Source organism: Histoplasma capsulatum (assembly GCF_000150115.1).
Source record: "Histoplasma capsulatum G186AR genomic scaffold supercont2.9, whole genome shotgun sequence".
Lineage (NCBI taxonomy): Eukaryota > Fungi > Ascomycota > Eurotiomycetes > Onygenales > Ajellomycetaceae > Histoplasma > Histoplasma capsulatum.
This window is the reverse complement of record NW_025544809.1, coordinates 427687-448933: the sequence shown is the minus strand read 5'-3', so window position 1 is coordinate 448933 and position 21247 is coordinate 427687. Positions and strand designations below refer to the sequence as shown.

Genomic DNA, 21247 nt, shown 5'->3' with positions numbered 1-21247 from the left:
CTATGGGGGTATCCTTTCTTTTCATGTTCAAAATAACGGTCATTCAATAATTGCCTATGCCACCAACAGGGTACATACACACAACTTGATTATAGCAGAATCTGAAGTATGTATCAGGATAGTACTCCCGTCTAGACATATATGTTATATATCTGCCTATTCCGTTGAGGATCTTTCGCACTAGCAGTTTCCAGCGCGCATGCTTTGTACCGAGGAACTTTCCGTGAATGCATGGATGCACTCTTCGATTTGCTCCGATACTCCAATAGACAGTGAATTTTGCTTTCCTTGTAACTTTTCTTCAGCTCCTAGCGCCCGGGTTCGCTCGGCCAGAGAACGTTTCGCAATAAATACTAGTACTGGCATGGTACGACAATAGTTTGAGCGGAATGAGTGGGCTGCCAGAAACCAAAATGACGCGGCAAACAGTCACCGCCTCTCGTGCTGCTGAAAAAATGCAGATGCCTAAAGAGCATCTATCTTGAAGAACAAAATCATGGTCGTGTGGAAGATAACTGCCTGCTTAGTCATCATATAAAATGACCAGCCTATTATTATCATCATGCGAGTTCATCATTCATTCTCCGTCGTGATGCCCAAACCACACCGCACCCAAAAGCATTCCTTCTCACGATAACTATCTTTGGCCTTATTCTATATCTTCTATAACAGTGAGCTATCTTGAATGTTACTTTCGCCCGACATGTCGGCGACCCCATCTGGTTACTCGTGCGTTCCCCATATGGCTTGCTTCTCGCCGCTTTTGCTCTAGATATATAGCTGGCTAACTCGCAAATTGTGTGTCGGTTCCACCGCCGAATAGAATAAACGTCAATGACCCCAGTCTTATTTCACTAGTAAATAAGCTGCAGGATGTCTTCACGACCGTTGGAGTATGTTCTTTGCTCCCACTCCACATCCCTGGACGACACATGGGATACCGATGCCGATAACGATGCTGATACTGCTCTCATCTAGGTACAAAATCCCATTGATCTTCCACAGATAGTGGTTGTTGGTTCGCAGTCGAGTGGAAAAAGTTCCGTATTGGAAAATATCGTCGGAAGAGATTTGTGAGTTGCGCCGTTTCCAATTGTCTTCCGGGAGAATAGTCCAACTGATGGGTGTCTACTTCCTTTTCCTCTTTCCCTTTGATCAAATTAGTCTCCCTAGAGGTTCAGGAATTGTAACTCGACGGCCACTAGTCCTACAACTTATCAACAGACCTGCTTCCTCGAAAGCGCAGACGAATGGCGTTAAGGATGAGAAACTGGAAACCACCGATAAGGAAGCTAACTTGGACGAATATGGCGAATTCCTACATATCCCTGGCCAGAAGTTTTACGATTTCAACAAGATCAGAGATGAGATTGTACGCGAGACGGAGCAGAAAACTGGGCGCAATGCGGGCATTTCGCCAGCACCGATTAATCTGAGAATATTCTCCCCCAACGTCCTGACACTTACCTTGGTCGACCTGCCCGGTTTAACCAAAGTTCCCGTGGGAGATCAGCCGAAAGATATCGAGAAACAAATAAGAGATATGGTGTTGAAGCAGATCAGCAAGCCTAATGCTATCATCCTCGCCGTCACCGCTGCGAACCAGGACCTTGCCAACTCTGATGGCCTGAAACTCGCGCGGGAAGTCGACCCGGAAGGGCAACGTACCATTGGTGTGCTTACGAAAGTGGATCTTATGGATGCAGGCACAGATGTGGTAGATATTCTTGCTGGCAGAATTATTCCCTTGCGGCTAGGCTATGTCCCTGTCGTCAACCGTGGGCAACGGGATATTGAGAATAAAAGACCTATTTCCTATGCTTTGGAGCACGAGAAAAACTTTTTTGAGAACCACAAGGCCTATAGGAATAAGTCATCCTACTGCGGAACGCCATATCTGGCGAGAAAATTGAATTTGGTAAGCCGGGACTGAATCAATAATTCTATAATGCCCCTCTCTGCGATAGAAGCTAACAACCGTATCTAGATTCTCATGATGCACATTAAACAAACACTTCCCGATATCAAAGCCCGTATCGCAGCTTCTCTCCAGAAATACAGCGTAGAACTGGCCCAACTTGGTGACTCCATGCTCGGAAATAGCTCAAACATCGTCCTCAATATAATCACAGAATTCTGCACTGAATTTCGGACAGTTCTGGATGGTAACTACCAGGAATTGTCTAGCATTGAGCTCTCAGGCGGTGCACGTATCAGCTTTGTTTTCCATGAACTCTACTCCAATGGCGTCAAGGCAGTCGATCCATTTGACCAAGTCAAAGATGTCGATATTCGAACAATCCTGTGTAACTCTTCGGGCTCCTCGCCGGCTCTCTTCATCGGGACAACCGCCTTCGAACTTATCGTGAAACAGCAAATCAAGCGACTCGAAGATCCAAGTCTAAAATGCGTATCACTAGTCTACGACGAGCTCGTGCGCATCCTCGGCCAGCTCCTCAGCAAGCAACCGTTCCGCAGATATCCACAGCTGAAGGAAAAATTCCATAGCGTTGTCATTTCATTTTTCAAACAGGCAATGGACCCCACAAATAAACTGGTTAAGGATCTCGTGGCGATGGAATCCTGCTATATCAATACAGGCCATCCGGATTTCTTAAATGGGCATAGGGTAAATAGCATATATCATTTTTTCTTCTCATTCTTTGCACCGTCATCCTTGCTTATACTCACCGCCCTCTTTACATTAGGCGATGGCCATCGTCAACGAACGGAATGCTGCCAGTAAACCAACCCAGGTTGACCCCAAGACTGGAAAACCCTTACCTCCATCCGCAGTACCACGAGCGGCGAGCCCATCTCTCGACTCCATGTCGGATACCAACGGCGGCTTCTTCGGCAGCTTCTTCGCGTCGAAGAATAAGAAGAAGATGGCTGCGATGGAGGCTCCACCCCCTACCCTCAAAGCTTCAGGGACATTGTCTGAACGCGAGAACGCTGAGGTTGAAGTTATTAGTATGTTCCATTTCCCTCCTAATCCCTCAAGCACATGAAACGTTTCACGATTTTCTGCACGACACCGTATACTGACCGTCGACACCGCCAAAATTCAATAGAACTCCTGATAAGCTCTTACTATAATATCGTCAAGAGAACTATGATTGACATGGTACCCAAGGCCGTTATGCTTAACCTCGTTCAGTACGTTTTCATTTCTTTATCTCTCTGTGTGGTGTCCATTCACCTCCTAAAACATATACCCTCTATGCCTTGTTTCTTGCTCTCTCTTTTTATCATGTATACTTACCAAGATTCTCAGATTTACCAAAGATGGAATGCAACGCGAACTTCTAGCCCAGATGTACCACTCTGAAGAACTAGAAGACCTCCTCCGTGAAAGCGAGTACACCATCCGCCGGAGAAAGGAGTGCCAGCAAATGGTGGAAAGCTTGTCGAGGGCTAGTGAGATCGTTAGTCAAGTTCAGTAAGGGTGGGGGCGCTGGCAGGGATAGCTAGTTGTGTTTTGTTCCGTTTTGCTGATAAGTGGGTAATCATTTGTTTAGAGATGTTTTATTCAATGGCTCCTATTTCTCTCGTTCATTTTCATCAGTTCATGTTACGTGTCATGTCTACCGTTCCTCTTTTCTGTCTAGATAGGGACCTTTATTCTCGCGCTTTTCTAGCCTAATTTCTTTTCCTTGTCTCGGCTTTTGCTTTAAATAGGTCCTTTTCGTCGTCCCATTCTTTGCTCTCGTTATGTTTGTTGTCATTTTCTTCCAACCCTTTTGAAGTTAGATATATAATATTCTGTACTTCAGTTCTATTTCATAATTGCTTCCACGATACAATGATTGAAAGGGGAAGATGAAGAACAGCTGCAGATGTAGATGCAGATGCCATTAGAGAAGTTGTTGGGGTTTAGTTTTGTCCGTTGCCGGATGGCCTCACTTTAGATCCTATCAATTCTTCCCCGAGCATACACGAACATAACGAGTGGAAGATGGGTTAAATTGTAATAAAATAAGGTATTCTCCCACCGTCCTGTTACTCCACTTACGCTTACCCGTCACCACTCTCTCTGGGAATCACTTATGTGTGAATGGGAAGATATGAAAGCGGTGGAACGTGAATTGACAGAGTGAAATCTCCAACACAGGTGGAGGGATAAAAGGGGATCAAAGTCCTTTCAAAACATCAGTAGCCACAGATGTTCATTTCATGGGTTTGCGTTCCTCCTCCTGCTTTTGCGTAATTCGATATCGAATAACCTCACGTTCTCCACAATGTCCCGATTCTTCTCATCCACGGCTCGATCTTTGCTTCAAATAATATGGAAAGGTACTCAACGCGTAACCAAATATGACGAGATGGTTGAGAAATCGGTTGAAAACAACTCGGAGCTCAAAGATAGAGTAGCGACAGTTGAAATTGCGTATGTTTATTCTTCCCTTATATCTAGACAATTTGTTCACATCTTCCCAGGGGCCATGAGCATCAATCGTCCCAAGACCCCAAACTTCGCGTGTCAGGGAAGTTGCTGGATAAAAATGGAATTCGCATCACTTCGGCACATTGGTATCATGACGGGAGGTCAAGTTTTCAAAGGAAGAGCTTAACGCTGTTGATGAAGGAGCATGAATATACTGGTCTAATCTGCAAGACATATTTTCGTTAGCAATAAAAAGAAAAATTGAAGCTGTCTTGAAGACGATATGAGATAAAAATGGCCAAATAAATTCCTTGAATAAGGTTCATGACCTTGTTTTCCATACACGACCTGAGATTTCGCATCCTGAGAGTTTAGATTGCAGCCCAAACGGTTTGTAGGGCTGACCGCATAAGCTAAATGTGCAAAAAGCGGGTGTAATTGAGCTCTTTTGCCCCAGTGGCCTAACACAATCAACTTCTCAACGTGGCTTCGCTGACTGTATCACGATGCCCAGCTACAGGTTGTTGGCGACGTTCGAATGCTGTTCCTGATGTGAATGTTGCAGGAAACAACCTTGGTGGGGCATTAACCTGCATAGCGATGCTTCGACTAAAGGCACCCATAACGTTCACGCGGAGAATTTTCCAATCTACTCCTTTCGCTGCGCCAGTGTCTGTGGCCGCGGGTCTCTCTGCGACAGAGCCTATTGAGGAGGAACACACCCCTCAATATAACCCAAGCCATTTCTATCCTATACGCTTATACGAAGTCCTAAATAATAGATATCAAGTTGTCGCGAAACTCGGTTGGGGTACAAGTTCAACTGTGTGGCTGGCACAAGATTTACATCAGTGAGTTTGCCACCCCCCACATGTCCCGTTCAGTTGCTAACAACACAGATGGCGCTGGCTACCACGGCGTTATGTTACAGTCAAGGTCAGCACAAACAACTACGCGGATAAAAAGTCTGCTGAAACGGAATTACATACCACAGAGCATATTACGAGAGCAAATCCCCAGCATGTTGGCCATGACTTTGTACGAACTCTGCTAGACTCATTCAAACTATGTGGACCACATGGCACACATGTATGCCTGGTCTTTCATCCTTTACGAGAACCTCTTTGGATATTCAAACAGCGCTTTCGAAACGACGTGATACCTTCAGATATCCTTAAGCTAATAGCTCAAATGGTACTTCAAGGACTAGAGTACCTTCACAGTGAATGCCATATCATCCACACTGGTAACTACATCTCCAGCAACACGGAAAACGCATTCTTACTGGAATACATGGACTGACGATGCAAAAGATCTCAAATCTGATAATATCTTAATTGCGTTGAGGGACGAATCTTTATTGGATATCATTGCACGCGATGAATTCGAACACCCTCTCCCTCAGAAGGTTCTGGAAGACCGGATAATCTATCTATCACGAAATGGATTCGGCCTGCAGACCAAAGGGATAGGAAGACCAGTAATTACTGATTTTGGTCTTGCTGTACGTGGGGATGTGCCTCACCTGTATTACCATACCATTCAGGCAGATGACTATCGTGCACCAGAAGTTATCCTCACTTCAGGTTGGAGCTACAGTGCAGATATATGGAATCTTGGAGTTCTAGTATGGAGACCAAGCCGTCTAATGGAATCTATACGAATCATTAACCTCTTTGATTGAATAGTTATGGGACTTGCTCGAAAAGGATGGTGGCTTCGGGGCGCTTAGTCCGGGCAAAATGGAATATACGAGTGAAAGGCATCTGACGCATATGATCGCACTATTGGGACCACCGCCGGAAAGGCTTCTCGGCCAAGGTCGCGAGACTACAAAGTATTTTGACCATGATGGTACATTTATCCCCCGCTCTCGTATGAGTAACTGCTCACTATTTAATTAGGCGCATTCCGATATCCAGAACTGATCCCAGAAAATGTCTCCCTGGTAGATTCTCTAAGTCAGATCAAAGACGAAGACAAAATATCTTTCCTGGCTTTTATCATGAGAATGCTACGATGGCAGCCAGAGGAGCGCAGCAGTGCAAAAGACTTGCTCGCCGACCCATGGCTGAGAGCTAACCACTGATAGCCTGCATTTTGCCTAGCGCTTGTAGAGCAGGAATCCTGCACCTTTAAGCTGGAACTCTCACCAGACTATGTACAGTAGATGTGATTTGGTCACAAATTCAGCACCTGTCAATGTGACATAATCATCGAGATCTCGTTATCTTCGGTATGTTTCTCTCTTTATAGTTATATAATTCTTTTTTTAAAGATAATGACCCTACACCTCACGCCGTAACTCCGAGGAACGCGTTGAACAAAAGCTCTTGCACAGGCCAGCAATTCAAACAAAAACTCAATGCCAGCGTTCAATGATTCCACCTCATGATCTAAACACATACCAAATCCTTTGGACAAATGGCATGGAAACAGGCTTACCATATGAATTTCTAGTGCTCAAGTCAATGACTTCTGTTCCTCATCTCCATAGTGCAATGTAACCAATTTCAGTGAAGAGCGCGTTGACGAAGATCTGAGCCCCGTTCGGCTTTTTTTGAACCCATTCAACACTATCAGCACATTTATATATCTTCAGAGGGCATGGATAACAGCGACAACAACTAGGCTTCATCCAGGCTCAACGACGAGTGGATCACATTAATGCAGGGGGCCGTGACAAGGGTGTTCGCGACGGCCACAGACTTGGAGGAGTTAGCCATCGATGTCACATACGCCTGAGTAGAGTCATGGATTTTCGGCAATCGCACGTGATCCTATCTCCTATGAATTTCTCAAGGAAATGCATCATGATGACCTTATGTTTAAGAACATCTCTCGGGAGGACGGTTTCAAAAGTATTGACTCACACGATAAATTTAAATTGAGATACCCCTACCAGCATTAAGTATTGCCGCTCCATCACTTAAGTAAAGAGATATTACCTTTCAGGTGATCAATGCTGTGCTCCTAGCCCAAGCAAGAGACCCTTTACACTAGCAATGATATTCCAGTTTATATTCTTAGCGTGAAACAGAATTTTTGAAACCGGCCTCTGCAGAGAAGAGACGCTCAACGTTCTACATATCTCTTTCATCGCCATTGAGCATGGAACTTGGCCAACATAGCTGATGTCATATGCGAATGCAAGCTCTCCTCCCTGTTCCATTTGATTGTCCGTGCGAGAGATGAGATGAGGGGAAACGTCAAACTGGGCTTCAAGTGAAATCTGGAGGGCCACTCAGTATGTGCGCTGTAGGTAATTAGGACCCAATCTGCGAAGTTGATAAGTTTCGGGGCACATTCGCTTTCGACTACTACATAACTTTGAGTAACTAAAGTACCAACCCAATTTCCTTTCAATTGAGAATCACGGAAGGAATGCCAATCCCCAAAGAGCAGTTGTTGACATCTCTGCCTCCGAATTTATTCTGGTTTTGCATTGGCAGTTATGATGAGATTTTCAAAAGCTGGGTTTGTTGATCATGGAAACTGTGCGGCTGACAAGGTCAGGGACACAACACAGAAAAAGAAAGGAGAAGGAATGAAACAGTATCTATATCAAAAACTAGGTCATTAATCTTATCAAGAACGCCTTCATGCACTTCATACATTTCCTGCATGCACGCAACTTCACGTTTTCATCATATCCATGGATGGACGGATGTTGGATAACCCCAAGCCTACGCATGTGATTGGGTCATACTACAGCACAAATGGGGGAATGAATGGCTATTGGTATATATATATTCCGTAGTATTATTCAAATTAGATCGATAGTATGCGGACGTTGCTCGGCTTCTTGCCCATATTCATCGCATCATTTAAGAAAATGGTGGGTTATGTTTGAGTTTGAGGCGCCGTGCTGTAGATGAATTACAACGGGCATAGCAGGAAGCATGAAGCACAATTGCGTCTTATTGTGCATGTTTCTGCAGGGCAATAATGATCCATGTTGCACGGGTCGTGCGATTTCTGCAGGCTGACACCTCGAAATGCAATGCAGGCTGGCGTTCCAGGGAACAATATTCACCCCTCCACGATTTCATGCATTTTGCTGCCATTGTTTAAATGCCTGGGCCAGTTGATCATGCCCTCGCGCGCACCAACAAACCGCCAACTGTTGGGGGAGTTGGTGCCCATTGTTTCCCAACGATGACACAAACCACCCGCCGCCCGTTCGAAAAACAATGCACCAAGGTCAACAGAATAAGTCACAAAAACACTCCGTTAATTTATCTATTAACGTTAACTAGCAATAGATTCTTATTACTTCGTGCCAATTCCATATAAATAGCTCTCAATGCCCCCCAACTCCACACTAAAATAATTGAGAGTAGTCTAGACTGAAGAAAATGACTCTGCTAAGATCATACGGCCATTCCGACGTAAGCTCACCCCGGCAAATTACCATCAGAAGGCGCTTTGCATTCAGGCCCTGGAATCACAAGAGCCATATTCTTAGAAAATGCAATCCAACTTGCATGAAACTGCGAATTAATCGGTGGCCCTAAGCCCTTCAGCCCTTGGAACCTGATCCACCGCGCAGCACCCAGCCATCAACCTTCCCTGGCCAGCATGCTAGCGACAGCGCCATCGGAGATATTTAAGGATAACGCTACTCCCCCAGTCCTTCTTTCACAGTCGACAAGGAACTCGCTGGTTGGCTTGAAATCCGGATTATCCTTTCTCCCCCAAGCCCGTCAGGATCCCTGTATGTCTCAAACATCCTCTGAGAGCGATATATAAGAAAGCTCCAAGGCATCATTCATTTCTTCAACATTATTCTCCTCCGTCTTTTGACCATCCGAAACCTAAAGAAAGAACATATTATTCCATTTCCATTTTCACCCCGTTAAAAAACCAGCCATGAAGACCTCTATCGCTCTACTCATCGCTGTCGCTGTCAGCGTCATGGGCCGGCCCACGTCAGAGACGCTAAGCGCCCGATGCCCTCCCGAGGGTGCTCCCTGTGGCTATTATATCGACTGTTGTCCGGGACTTACGTGCAAAAACTACTATTTCGTAAGTGCTGTTTGGGCGATATCATTCTCTTTTCCCCCTTGATAATTCCTTTGTTACGAAATCTCGGAGAAGAAAACCACTCGCTAATCGCTGATGAAACTTGATCGTAACTATATGTAGGAGGGGATCGGCAAATGTGCACCCGTTGACGACTGTGACGACCCCTGAGCAACCGCGGCTCGCAGCGCGAGACGGAACCCGAGATCGTTCTGTTGCGTGTCCGAACCGTGGGTTTCGGTGCCATTTGTTTTTGATTTGGTTTTGTTTTGTTTTTGTTCAGTTAACTCGATGATGTAATGGAGGCCTCGAGGGCTTGGAAATGGAAAACGAAACATGAAACATGAAACAAACCACCAAACCGAAGCGTTGATAACGAATAGAGAAACAACTTGCATATGAATTGCGACTGGGAAGGACTCTGCTTGTTCAAAGGGATACTGGATACACCTTTTTTTTTTTTTTTTTTCCTTTTTCCTTTGGCTATATTTCACAGCTTACACTTTTCTATTTACGTAATTTTTCATTTCTGTTTTCGCTTTTGATCTTGCGGTGCTTCTTTTGTCCACTGGCCTTTTTCTTTGAGAGGCAGCGCCATGGAATTTGCAACCGGTTGCATAACATGCGCGACTGCCAGCAATATCACCCCGACGTACCTAGATAGATATGTAATTACACTGGGTTTACGTCATTATTGTTCTTGCTGATGAGGGGATGTTTCCAAGTAGCATTGAAAAGAGTGGGCGGCCATACATAGCATATTGGAAATCCCAAATAACCTGTACTATGGAGGGACAACATAATTTATATCTTTAGTCTGAGTGCAGCATACAGCAGATATCAATAAGAAAGAAATAAAGATCTCTATATACTAAATTAAAGGTAGAAATATACTTGAACACAGAAAACATACTAAGAGCAAGAAGTTTATCGGCATTAGAACTTTTCCTAACCTGAAAAAGCACGATAACTATATCTCAACAGAAACCGAGATATGTAACAATCTAATTCTTGGAATATATATCTTGCTATGTTTTCTTTTAATACATATTTCAAGAGTGAGACTTTAGACTCCCCTGTTTTTGTGCTTCATTGTCTCCTCCAAATTTCCCCCAAGAGGAAATCTTCAGAAGATTGTTATCAACACTCTCTCTAAAAATGAAAATAACCTTGTCTCTTTTCTCTCATTTAATTGACATGCAGGCCACCAGTCTACGGGGCTCCACTGGAAATAACAATTTTCGCTAGTTCTCCAGTGCCGCATCGACGGAAACCCATCGTATAGAAGTGATGCCTTGACAAATTAGCTGGTGGGATTCACAGGTACTAGTTCCGTATTATTTTCTGATTGTTGAAACAAGGTCAGAGTTCTCTAGCTAGCTGGTTAAGAATGATATATCCTATCGTGAAGGTTTCCAAAAAAAAAAAAGTGCTGTGGATATATCATATCTCATTCTTTATCTTGAAAATGCTTTCTCCCAGGCTGTTTAAAATGAGGTCTGAGCAAAAGGACCCCATCAAGCGATCTTATACAAATCTGTACTAATGGGACAGTTCCATGCACGTCATGAGGAACAGCCTCCAATCAGATGGTTGAGAATCACTCCAGCGGGTTTAGTTCTGGGCGAGCGACAGGCTGCAAGTTCACCACCAACATATAAGATCATATCACCTTTTCAACACTGTCAACCGAGTTAATATGCGATGGGCTCCAGCAGCCGTTCCCCTAGCGCTAGGCAGGTAATACTATTAGCACAGTGGCTAGGGACTGTAATATCGGGATCGCAAAATTCCACGAAGAAAACCATGCGCCTGTAGAGCCCTAAAAATGCCTCGAGGTTGACGATGTATCGCCATAATGAGCACAAGATGGAAGCATTCTCGGGCGGCTCGCCACTGCCACTTGGATGGAATGAGTCTGGGTGAAGCTTATTTCCACGAAGATCTCGCCACGCGGCGCTGCTCACTCTGAACAGCGGCGATGGCCACCCGCTTCAAGCTGTGTCAACCACTCCAATTCCGCATCGTGGCTCTTTCGTCTCCTGAGAACCTCCAGAGCCTCCGTATGTCCAGCGTCAATTCTTCTCTATCGACCTCCTGGTGTCTTGCTGGCCTCTTTGCGTACACGATATACAGCTTTCGTCATGTCTTTTTTTGTATCTTCTAGCCTTACTGCGCTTGCTCCGTCGCGAACAAGCTCTCCATTAACGGCGTCTTGAGGGATAAGCATAGACTTGCCTTCTAGGTCGTCCTTCCAACTGCTGCTCCCTGTTGGCTGTGCTGCGGATTCCAGTTTTGGCTTGTCCCAAATCCCGGGATACAGATATATACCTCCAAACGGTGTTCGATCACAGCCGTTCGATCTCAAACCCCCCACCCCCTCCTCCCCCCTGGTGGGTGTTATTTTAAAGCGTCATGGCACTCCGGTCTGGTGTTTTGAAAGTAAGGCGGGCTTACTGGAGCTCACTGGAAGCCTTTATAAAGACTCTCGATTCAATCGGGACCCGAGTTCCGGTTCTTTCTACCATACGGCTTAATTTTTTATCTCTCCATTATGGCTACATCATCACCTGTTCCCTCGTTGCCTCTGTCATCCTCTACGCGCCTGGGAACGTGACATACATTGATGCGCTGCTGTTCGCTACCGGTGCTACTACCCAGAGCGGTCTCAACCCCGTCGACACCAATCTTCTATTGACCTACCAGCAGGTTGGGTTATGGTTCGTTTCCATGATCACCAATCCGATCTTCATTAATACGTTCGTCGTTTTCATCCGCCTTTTTTGGTTTGAAAGGCGATTTCAACATGTCGTCCATGAGGCCAAAGCCTTAAGACGCATTAAATCAAGACAAAGGACTCTGACCCGCGAGGCTTTGACCAAAGATCGGCGGGAAACTAGCCACAACCGAGATCGAGGAAATATAGGGGTCCGTGGAAAGGAGATAGTGCTTTTGAGGGATAGTGGTACTGGACAGGCTCAGGGTTGTTCAGCGGCTCATGATATTGAGAAGAAGACAGATGCGGCTTCCACGTCTGAGAGCGACAGGTCACCCAAACCAAGTCCTGGCGGCGAGCCCAGTTCCCCTCAGGGGGAGGATCAAGCTAGAGGAGAAAACCGAGGTGATGCGGCGGATACGATGGAGCCTCCCATATCTGACAAAAATGATAAAGGTGTTGAGCTCGGAGCGTCTAAATATTTGAGCCCCGAGCATCATATTGCGTTCCTAGCACATCAACGGAGGCACACGTGCGCATTACGTATTCCGAGCCCTCGAGAGTACGATAGAGGCGGAGTCCCACAAACAGTTGATGATGATGCAGACGGCGAAGATCTGACACAAGTACAGACATCACGGTCGGAGTGGCCCGCCACTCCGCCTTGTACACAGCCGCCCCAAGAACACCATATCACCATCGATGAGCCTAATGCTGCCCGGATGCGTTCGAGAATTAACCCTCGCCGAAGGTCAACCTATCGTCCCTCGGAACCGGATGCAGATTTCATTCCGCCAGAAAGGACGAGAAGTAGAACATTTTCGGGTCTTTTTCGTTCTTCGTCTCAGGGTCCTGACATTGGTTCAAGCCCCTATCTTAGTTGGCAGCCGACAATCGGCCGAAATTCTGCGTTTGTCGACCTTACAGAGGCTCAGAGGAACGAGCTAGGGGGTATTGAATACAGAGCCTTGAAATTACTAGTGGTGGTGCTGATTGGCTATTTCTTCTTCTTCCATCTCCTAGGCATTGTATCTTTGGTGCCATGGATTCTGAAAACAGAAAGATTCGGTAACATTGTCAAAGAAGCAGGGTTAGGCCGTCCGTGGTGGGCTGTTTTCACCTCTGCTTCCGCCTTCAACGATCAAGGATTCGCTCTCACCCCTGACTCGATGATGTCGTTCTACGATGCAATATTTCCACTTCTTTTGCTGAGTTTCCTTATTCTCGTTGGAAATACCGCATTTCCTTGCATGCTGCGATTTACGATCTGGATGCTTTCTCACCTCGTTCCCTTCGGCAGCCCTGCGTGGGAAGAATTGCGGTTCTTGCTAGACCACCCACGAAGATGTTTTACCCTTATGTTTCCTGGCGCGGCTACGTGGTGGCTATTTGGAGTTCTTGTTGTTCTGAATGGTCTACAACTGATCTTCTTCATTATTTTAGATGTAGGTGCCCTTGTCCATGAGCGCGTCTTTCCTTGCCACCTGCTAGCCACCTGCTAACTTGCTCTATTAGTTGAATAACCCGGAAATCAATAGGATTCCGATTGGGATACGCTTTGTGGATGGTTTTTTCCAAGCAGCATCGACGCGGACGGCTGGTTTAGCGGTCGTCAATCTGGCAAATATTCATCCTGCTGTTCAGGTATTCTTTTTGATTATGATGTATATTTCCGTGTTCCCTGTTGCCATTTCGGTCCGTCGGACAAACGTTTACGAGGAGGGCAGTTTGGGGATATATTCCTACCCTGATGACGATGAAGATGAAACGCTGGGCTCGAAGCATGTCAGTTATATCGGGGCCCATCTACGAAAACAACTAAGCTTCGATTTATGGTATATTTTCCTTGGGTTGTTCCTCATCTCCATCATCGAAGTCAACAGGCTTGACCAAAAGGGCGAAAATTCTTTCTCCATGTTCGCGGTCATGTTCGAAATTGTCTCCGCCTACGGAACCGTGGGCCTGTCACTTGGGTTCCCGAACTCCAACACCGCGCTCTGCGGGCACTTCAGGCCCTTATCGAAACTCATTATCATCGCCATGGAAATCCGTGGCCGCCATCGTGGTTTGCCATACGAACTCGATCGTGCTATTCTGCTACCATCCGAATCCCTCAACCGGAAGGAATCAATGGACGCCAACAGACGGTTGAGACGTCGTGGATCCAATATGAGCACCTTTTCCGTAGCCACACGGCAGCAGTCAATGCCACGCGTGCCCCTCAAGGAGACACGATCATCAAGTGCGTATCAGCGAGGCGGGTGGCTTGGTTCCCGGCCAGAGTCAACTTCTTCTCATCAGGAAGGTGTTTAGTTTCGGCGATTAATCGTGAATGCATTGTCTTCCTGTCTATACGGTTTTCCGAATCTTCAAAGGCGCTGCTCACATATTTTGACTCGACCATAGCTGATTTTGTCCCGCGATTCAGCGAGCGATCCTTTTGTACCTTCTGTCTGGTTCTTGGGGTGATTTTACTTTCCCTTTTTTCTTTTGTTTTCTCTTTTCTGGGAATGTGGGGTCTAAATTTATTTGGGCGTCGGTTTTTGGAAGGCTTTGTCTTTTTCCTGATGGAGTCCTGTGTCTCATTTTATGGGATGGGTACGGGTTGGTTACGGATAAACAGGTTCCCGTTTTTATATACTGTCATCATTTCACCGACTGTAATTGATTGTATAATTTACTTTTTTTAAAAAAAAAAAAAAAGAAGAAGAAACTTACCTTGTTACAAAGGTCGAGCTTTTACTCCCTTTCTTCTTTCCATAGACAGCGCGGAATGGATGTGACCTCGTATCATCCCACCCCTCGATCCAGGTTGTATTCCAGATTCCAGATTTGGAGGGAGATATTGACAATAATTTGGGGCTCGGAAATAACTTCTTTATGGGCTCGGGGGAGCACTCACTAACTCACCCACTCACTCAGCTAGCTTCGATTTATTGGGGGATCCTTAGCCCAGAAAGATAATTCGAACAGAGAGAAAGATTGGTAGATGATATAGATGAATCGAAAGAAAAGAAAAACGATCGACAGAGTCACGGAGATAAGAAGAAAAACCCAATCACGACTTCTATATATACGAGCTTTCGTAGTATCTGATGAATTTTATGTGGGACCAACCAACGGATGCGGCCTTAGCAAGTTGAAAAGAGAGAGAGAGTTAGTTACGTACGAAGCAGCCTCGGTGACCGAGTTAGTGTCCTCAACCCACAACATCCGTAATCAACTGCACCATTTCCACCCCCTTCGCACCGTTTCATTCTCGACGGTCTTGTGCGTCACTAAATCGAGGGGTGGTGAAAGGATGATGCAAGTGGCTCAGTTTAGCCTTCTTCTTTCTTTCTTCCTCCCTCTTGAGTGGTGATTTTGGGCCTGGCTCAAGTTGAGATGCCGTGCTATCACTTGCCCCTCTCTAAACGTGTGAGCTGACATTTCTTCTATAGATTTCTAGCGCAAAGTTTGCTGTTCCAGATCTCCGTGGAAATTTCTCCAAAATGGAAGAAAAGAAAAAGAAAAAAAGAAAACGAGGTTGCACTCACACAATTAACTTCAAAAATCAAAGCTTGACTTGGGGCTACCGAAGGTTGATGCCATCTCGTATTCCCCGACTAACCCCAACTAAAAGACGTTTTTTGTTTGAAGACCCGAGTTAACGAAAGGCTCTCGGGAATATGGCCTAAGGTGGCTACACCCGCCAGACGTGATTATTAGTTAGTTGAAAGGCACGTCCAAAGTTGACTGTTGGGAATGGCTTCAGGTTTATATCAGAATGGTCTTGACGTCTGCACCACCAGCAAGCATTACCCATGGGGAAAACCAGGATTAGTTAACTACAGCTCAACTGAAGATTACGAAATAAACCAACAACCCAGTGCGTGAAACGAAAAATGGCCGTTTCGAATGCTGCCGCCTGCAACAGTAAGAACGACGATCACGGTGCAACCGAATGGATCGGAAGGCCGAAGAAATGCGTTTGTTGCATAGGTTCATAGCAAGACAGAACAAGCTCGCTGCGATGAAGCACATCGGCAACCATGAAGCGGACGAGCGCAGAATGGATCCAGATCGGGAATCTGCTGAGGTTTGCATGCCAAGCTCCCGCAGATGCAGGCAAGGAAGGACAGGGAAGCGCTTGGGCACACCCGAAACAGCGAATAAGATGCGGCGAGCCGAGGAATTTCTCCGCCACAGCGATCTCGAAAACTCCGTGGACATTTGAGTTTGCCGTGGAGTAGCTAGCCATGAGCTCCCAATGACATATTGGTAGCTCGCCGAAGTCCATGGAGTTGGGTGGAGATAAATCGATACGGCCTTATCGATATCGACATCAACGCAAGCGTGCTCTTGAATTGGTAACGGGCGAAATGTGATTCACAGATCTCTCCACATGTATATATGGAGATATGTGTATATTTAAATATATATAGGGTCGAAAGAACATGATGGAGAAGGATATCCAAGAAAACAACTATATCTATACGCAAAATACCCATCACCTACCTACAGAGACACTACCTCCATAGAAAAAGAAGAATAAAAAGCAACAAACCATGGCAACTCACGCGGAATTCGGTGCGAAAACCACAGCCACAGAGGCGGCCAAGGTGTTCGCTGCCCAGATTAAAGGATTGACAGGTACTCCATGCGACTGAACCACCTGCATTGAGGCAGTTCCGCAGAAGCTAATGATTCCTTTTCCTTACACATAAGTCCTCGTAACCGGAGTCAACCCCAAAGGCCTCGGGGGCGCCGTTGTCACGGCAATTGCCCAATATCGGCCCGCTCGCATCATAATAACAGGAAGATCGCAGGAGAAGCTCGACGAGGTAGTCAAAGACCTGGACATCAGCTTCCCGAAAGTACCCGTAACAGCAGCAGCAGTGGACCTGGCTTCTCTGCGCTCCGTCCGCAAAGCCGCCGCCAAAATCAAGGGCGAGGTTGACTCCATCGACGTTGTCCTCAACAATGCGGGTATCATGGCTCTGCCGGAGCGCGAGCTCAGCGAGAACGGCTTCGAGATGCACCTCGCCACGAACCACATCGGCCATTTCCTCCTCACAAACCTGCTCATGGACAAGATCCGGCGGGCCGCCGCGCAGCGCCCTGGCTATACCCGCATCGTCAGTGTGACTTCGCTGGGCTACCAGTTCTCCCCGTTCCGGTCCCAGGACTATAACTTCGACGGCCATCCCGTCGCGGCGGATGAGGTGGGCGTTGAACCATGGCTGCAGGGCTATGGGTATTCATCGGAGCCTTATAAGTCTTACGACTCCATGATCGCATATGGACAGTCGAAAACAGCGAATTTGCTCTTCACGACGTATCTCGCGAAGCATCTCGCTAGCGAGGGGATCACTTCTCTCACGCTTCATCCAGGAGGTATTTTTTCCAATCCTGTTTCAGAGCCTTGGATATATGGGCAGGTGCTAACCGTTGGGCAGTGATCCACACGGAACTGGGACGGTATATGCCTGCAGAATTGATGGGCGCGATGAAAGATCTTGTGCCAAACTGGAAAACTCAGGACGAGGGAGCTGCGACGTCGGTGGTTGCGGCGTTTGATCCTGCGCTACAAGGTACGCTATTGTTCTCTGTCCTCAGGGATTGACTGATCTATCTTTCTTTCTTGCTTTCTTTCTTTTTTCCTCACAAGACGTGGGAAAAGAAAAACCCCAGACGCTGATAATTCTGTCTGCATAGCTCATTCCGGCTCTTTCTTGATGGATTGCCAAATCTCCGCCCCGGCCGCGTATTCTGTTAATGAAGAGAGCGCAGAGAAGCTGTGGAAGTTAACAGAAAGGTTTGTGGGGCAGGAGTTCAAACTGTGAGGAATGTGCCACGAAGAATATATAGAACGTATACCATAGATCTCGATCCTTTTTACCTTGCTACGTGGCGTGAAGGTGCATCCTGTGGAAAACATATTTTGCTACCCATCATTTCGTTATTCGGCGTCGCATGGCAATATGATTTGGTTTTTTTTATTTCATTTTATTTTATATTGCTTTGTTTAGCGTACGTATATGACATGAATCAAAATTCTTCGAAGGCCCTACAAAGTTGTGCTCGATATCAGCTTGTGTGAACTGGTCACTTCAGGAGCATTCTCATCACTTACATGTTTACTTACTTACATCAATAGCCTTTTATCTTGTACGTCAGCTGCCCAATATGGACAGACATTCTCGATGCTGAGGCATCCTTCTCCCTACCACTGCTACCTGTCAGAAGTGTGCGTTGGGAAGTGACAATATCTGAGAATGTGGTGGTTCAACGGATCCTCCAAGTCCCAAGCCAAGCATACAAGCCCCCACCATATCCATATTCCACCGACGTCATCCCATTGCAATTAAAAACTTCCAACCCCCGTCAACATCGCTCAGCACAAGGGCATACACCAACAAACAAATAAAAATAAAAACAAATTTAAAAAACATGCAACGAACCGCCCTTATCACAGGCGCCACGGGTCTTCTCGGGCGCCAGGTCCTCAATGCCTTCGAGCGGGACAGCACAAATTGGAATGTGTTTGGGCAAGGCTTCTCCAGAGCGGGGACGCGGACGGACATGGATTCGGAAATCGTCAAGGCAGACCTGTTGGATGAAGGTGAGACTGTAGCGCTGCTGGAACGGACTAAGTAAGTTCTAATTTTTTGTCGTTTTGTACGGAGTAATAGGTGTGATGATAACCGGACTGAAGTGAGGGGTGGACGCCGCGGGGGGTAAGAGGTTGGTGAACGGAGTTGATGTTTTGATATTGCGACGTTTGTGATATGCTGATTGCTGATGAGGATCATGGGATGGATGGTTATCTAAGACCCAATGTTGTTGTGCATTGTGAGTTTCATCGTTTTCTACGTCTCTTTTGGTCCTTCATTGCACGTTTTCTGAGATAGTACTCTGTATAAATGGGTGGTGTGAACTTCCAGAAGAGTTTCTTTCATATTTTTTTAATTCCCCCAGAGTGCATGATGATGATGATGATGATGATGATGATGATGATGATGATGATGATGTACTTCCATGCTATCTTCTTCCGACATGATTAATCGGGACAGAATCAAGTTCGCTAACCATGAAAAAAAAAATCCGATCCTATATCTAGGCGCCGCCAACCGTTTCCCCGACAAATGCGACCAAAACCCAGATGCAGCACGTAAAATAAACGTCGCTGCCACCAGATCCCTAGCACGGGCCACCTCGTCCAGATCCATCCTGCTCATCTACATCTCGACAGATTATGTATTCCCCGGGCGCCCGGGTGAAGCTCCCTATGAAGCCTCCGCCAAAACAGAGCCACCAAATATCTACGGCGAGACGAAGCGGGACGGCGAGGTCGCCGTGCTAGAGGAGACACGTGGGTGCGGGCTGGGGGTGGTTTTACGCGTCCCGGTCCTCTACGGGCCCGCGCGGCAGAACAGCGAGAGTGCCATCAACACGCTTGTGGACGCGGTGTGGAAGGCGCAGGATGCAAACGCCGGGGTTCAGATGGACGATTGGGCGATTAGATATCCGACACACACGGCGGATGTGGGGCGGGTTTGCCGCGACATCGCTGCCAGATACCTGTCTCTTTTTGTGGGAGCGGCAGCGGATCGCGAAGACGACGGTGGCTTCTCCTTCAAGAGTCTGCCGAGGATTCTACAGTTTTCATCCGAGGATGCCATGACCAAGTATCAAATTTGTCAGACACTGGCGGAGATCTTGGGGCTGCCGTTGCCTGGCATGATGCCTGTGAAGAATGGGCCGAAGCCGGGTGAGGTGCAGAGGCCGTACGATACGCACTTGTCGACGGAAGAGTTGCGACGAATTGGGATTGACGTTCAGACGCAGTCGTTTGTTGCATGGTGGTAAGTTGGCCACTGCAGTATTTTTCTTGTGGTTTATTTTATTTATTTATTTTTATTATTTTTGTTTGGTTTATCGTTTATCCCTTCTCTGGCACCTTATGACCATATATAAGATTGCAGTGCTGACCGACATATTTATCAGGCGGAAAGAACTGCATGCATTCCGCCACTAGGGCGATGCATATTCAAATCGAGCAGGCGAGATCTCAAGTTTTGAGTGAGGTGGCGGGCTGATGCTGATTCTGGTTTTCTGAATTTCCTGCCGCCTGTGAGTAATTCAGCAAGTAGGCGGCGAGTTTTCAAAAAGGGAAAAATATGAAAATATAACTAGTTCACATTTATCTGACGTCAGTTCCAGCAATAGATGTGTTTTCTTACGACGGCAACGGGTGTTTCGGATGTTCAGGGTCTGCTCTGGCAGGGAACATGGCGAAAATGAGAGCTGTTTGTTGAACCCCCTTGTGCATCTAAGAGCCTAAAGAATAGTTATAAGAGGTCCGGGCGCGCAGTTGTATGACCTATTGTTGACGTGAGGGGAAATCTTCAGGACGTTGGGATGGAAAACAGGATATATGCAACCAGGTTCAGCCTTGGAAATGAGGGAAACCAAGCTCCCCAGAGCCCCGGCCAGCAGCGGGGTAGTCGGAATGCGTGACCTTTTCTTGAATAAATTCCCTGTTTAATGTTTAATCTATCCACTGTGACGGGCTTTGGGGTTTCTGATGTCAAGCCCTTCCGCTGTCAGACTGATGTCTCAACCCGGCAGTTTTTGACAGGGTTGGATCTATTTTCAGTGGAAATTGGCCCTTATTTTAGCATTTGACCGTAGCCTCCGTCCGGGAGGACAGAGGGTCTACAAATATCCCATGTGCGTTGCTGGAAGTATATAAGTAGAAGTAATTTTGCGATGGTTCGTCTGCCCATTCTCACAGAACTTGTTTCAAGGGCTCCATCTTCAATTCGTGAACCAGTTAATTCTTCAATGCATAATCCCGCCAGCTAGTTAGCCAACTAGTTAGTCTGTTAGTCCGTCAGTTAGTTACTATCGAGTTTGATTAGGGAGTTAAATTGCACTCCACGCCGTCCCACCAAGCCCTGTCGGTTCGCGCTTCGTCGTTCTCTCATTCGGCGACACGGACCCCTGATCGCGACTCGTTTCCACATTTGCGCCAGGGTTGGGTGTGAGTGCTTTTGTGAAATTTGACGAGGGAAATTCTTCTCATCCTCGATCTATCAATAATAACCCGCCGTGAGCCAGAGTTGGAGGCTGGT

At 46.5% G+C, this 21247-nt stretch overlaps 7 protein-coding genes across 7 annotated transcripts; 6 read left to right on the top strand and 1 right to left on the bottom strand.

Moving 5' to 3' along the window:
• Positions 1-601: 601 nt before the first annotated feature.
• HCBG_06376 (vacuolar sorting-associated protein) lies at positions 602-3785 on the top strand (the record flags this gene model as incomplete). Its single annotated transcript, XM_045433425.1, has 8 exons — positions 602-729; positions 824-893; positions 979-1073; positions 1165-1918; positions 1988-2629; positions 2709-2973; positions 3075-3159; positions 3278-3785. The coding sequence occupies 8 exons, from the start codon at positions 686-688 to the stop codon at positions 3444-3446; spliced, it is 2124 nt and encodes a 707-aa protein (XP_045285738.1).
• Positions 3786-4241: 456 nt separating this feature from the next.
• On the top strand, positions 4242-6769 carry HCBG_06375 (protein kinase; the record flags this gene model as incomplete). Its single annotated transcript, XM_045433424.1, has 6 exons — positions 4242-4390; positions 4441-4628; positions 4902-5238; positions 5600-5891; positions 6076-6241; positions 6666-6769. 6 exons carry the CDS (start codon positions 4242-4244, stop codon positions 6767-6769), a joined length of 1236 nt encoding a protein of 411 aa, XP_045285737.1.
• Positions 6770-9191: 2422 nt separating this feature from the next.
• On the top strand, positions 9192-9666 carry HCBG_06374 (uncharacterized protein; the record flags this gene model as incomplete). The annotated part of the gene is made up of 2 exons (XM_045433423.1): positions 9192-9415; positions 9536-9666. The coding sequence occupies 2 exons, from the start codon at positions 9260-9262 to the stop codon at positions 9581-9583; spliced, it is 204 nt and encodes a 67-aa protein (XP_045285736.1).
• A 2161-nt stretch (positions 9667-11827) lies between these two features.
• On the top strand, positions 11828-14441 carry HCBG_06373 (uncharacterized protein; the record flags this gene model as incomplete). The annotated part of the gene is made up of 2 exons (XM_045433422.1): positions 11828-13573; positions 13644-14441. The coding sequence occupies 2 exons, from the start codon at positions 11828-11830 to the stop codon at positions 14439-14441; spliced, it is 2544 nt and encodes an 847-aa protein (XP_045285735.1).
• A 1615-nt stretch (positions 14442-16056) lies between these two features.
• On the bottom strand, positions 16057-16407 carry HCBG_06372 (uncharacterized protein; the record flags this gene model as incomplete). Its single annotated transcript, XM_045433421.1, has 1 exon — positions 16057-16407. The coding sequence occupies one exon, from the start codon at positions 16405-16407 to the stop codon at positions 16057-16059; it is 351 nt and encodes a 116-aa protein (XP_045285734.1).
• A 268-nt stretch (positions 16408-16675) lies between these two features.
• On the top strand, positions 16676-17953 carry HCBG_06371 (oxidoreductase; the record flags this gene model as incomplete). The annotated part of the gene is made up of 4 exons (XM_045433420.1): positions 16676-16760; positions 16836-17504; positions 17567-17701; positions 17826-17953. The coding sequence occupies 4 exons, from the start codon at positions 16676-16678 to the stop codon at positions 17951-17953; spliced, it is 1017 nt and encodes a 338-aa protein (XP_045285733.1).
• A 607-nt stretch (positions 17954-18560) lies between these two features.
• HCBG_06370 (NAD dependent epimerase/dehydratase) lies at positions 18561-20148 on the top strand (the record flags this gene model as incomplete). The annotated part of the gene is made up of 5 exons (XM_045433419.1): positions 18561-18732; positions 18803-18824; positions 18943-18962; positions 19231-19975; positions 20118-20148. The coding sequence occupies 5 exons, from the start codon at positions 18561-18563 to the stop codon at positions 20146-20148; spliced, it is 990 nt and encodes a 329-aa protein (XP_045285732.1).
• Between the last annotated feature and the right edge of the window lie 1099 nt (positions 20149-21247).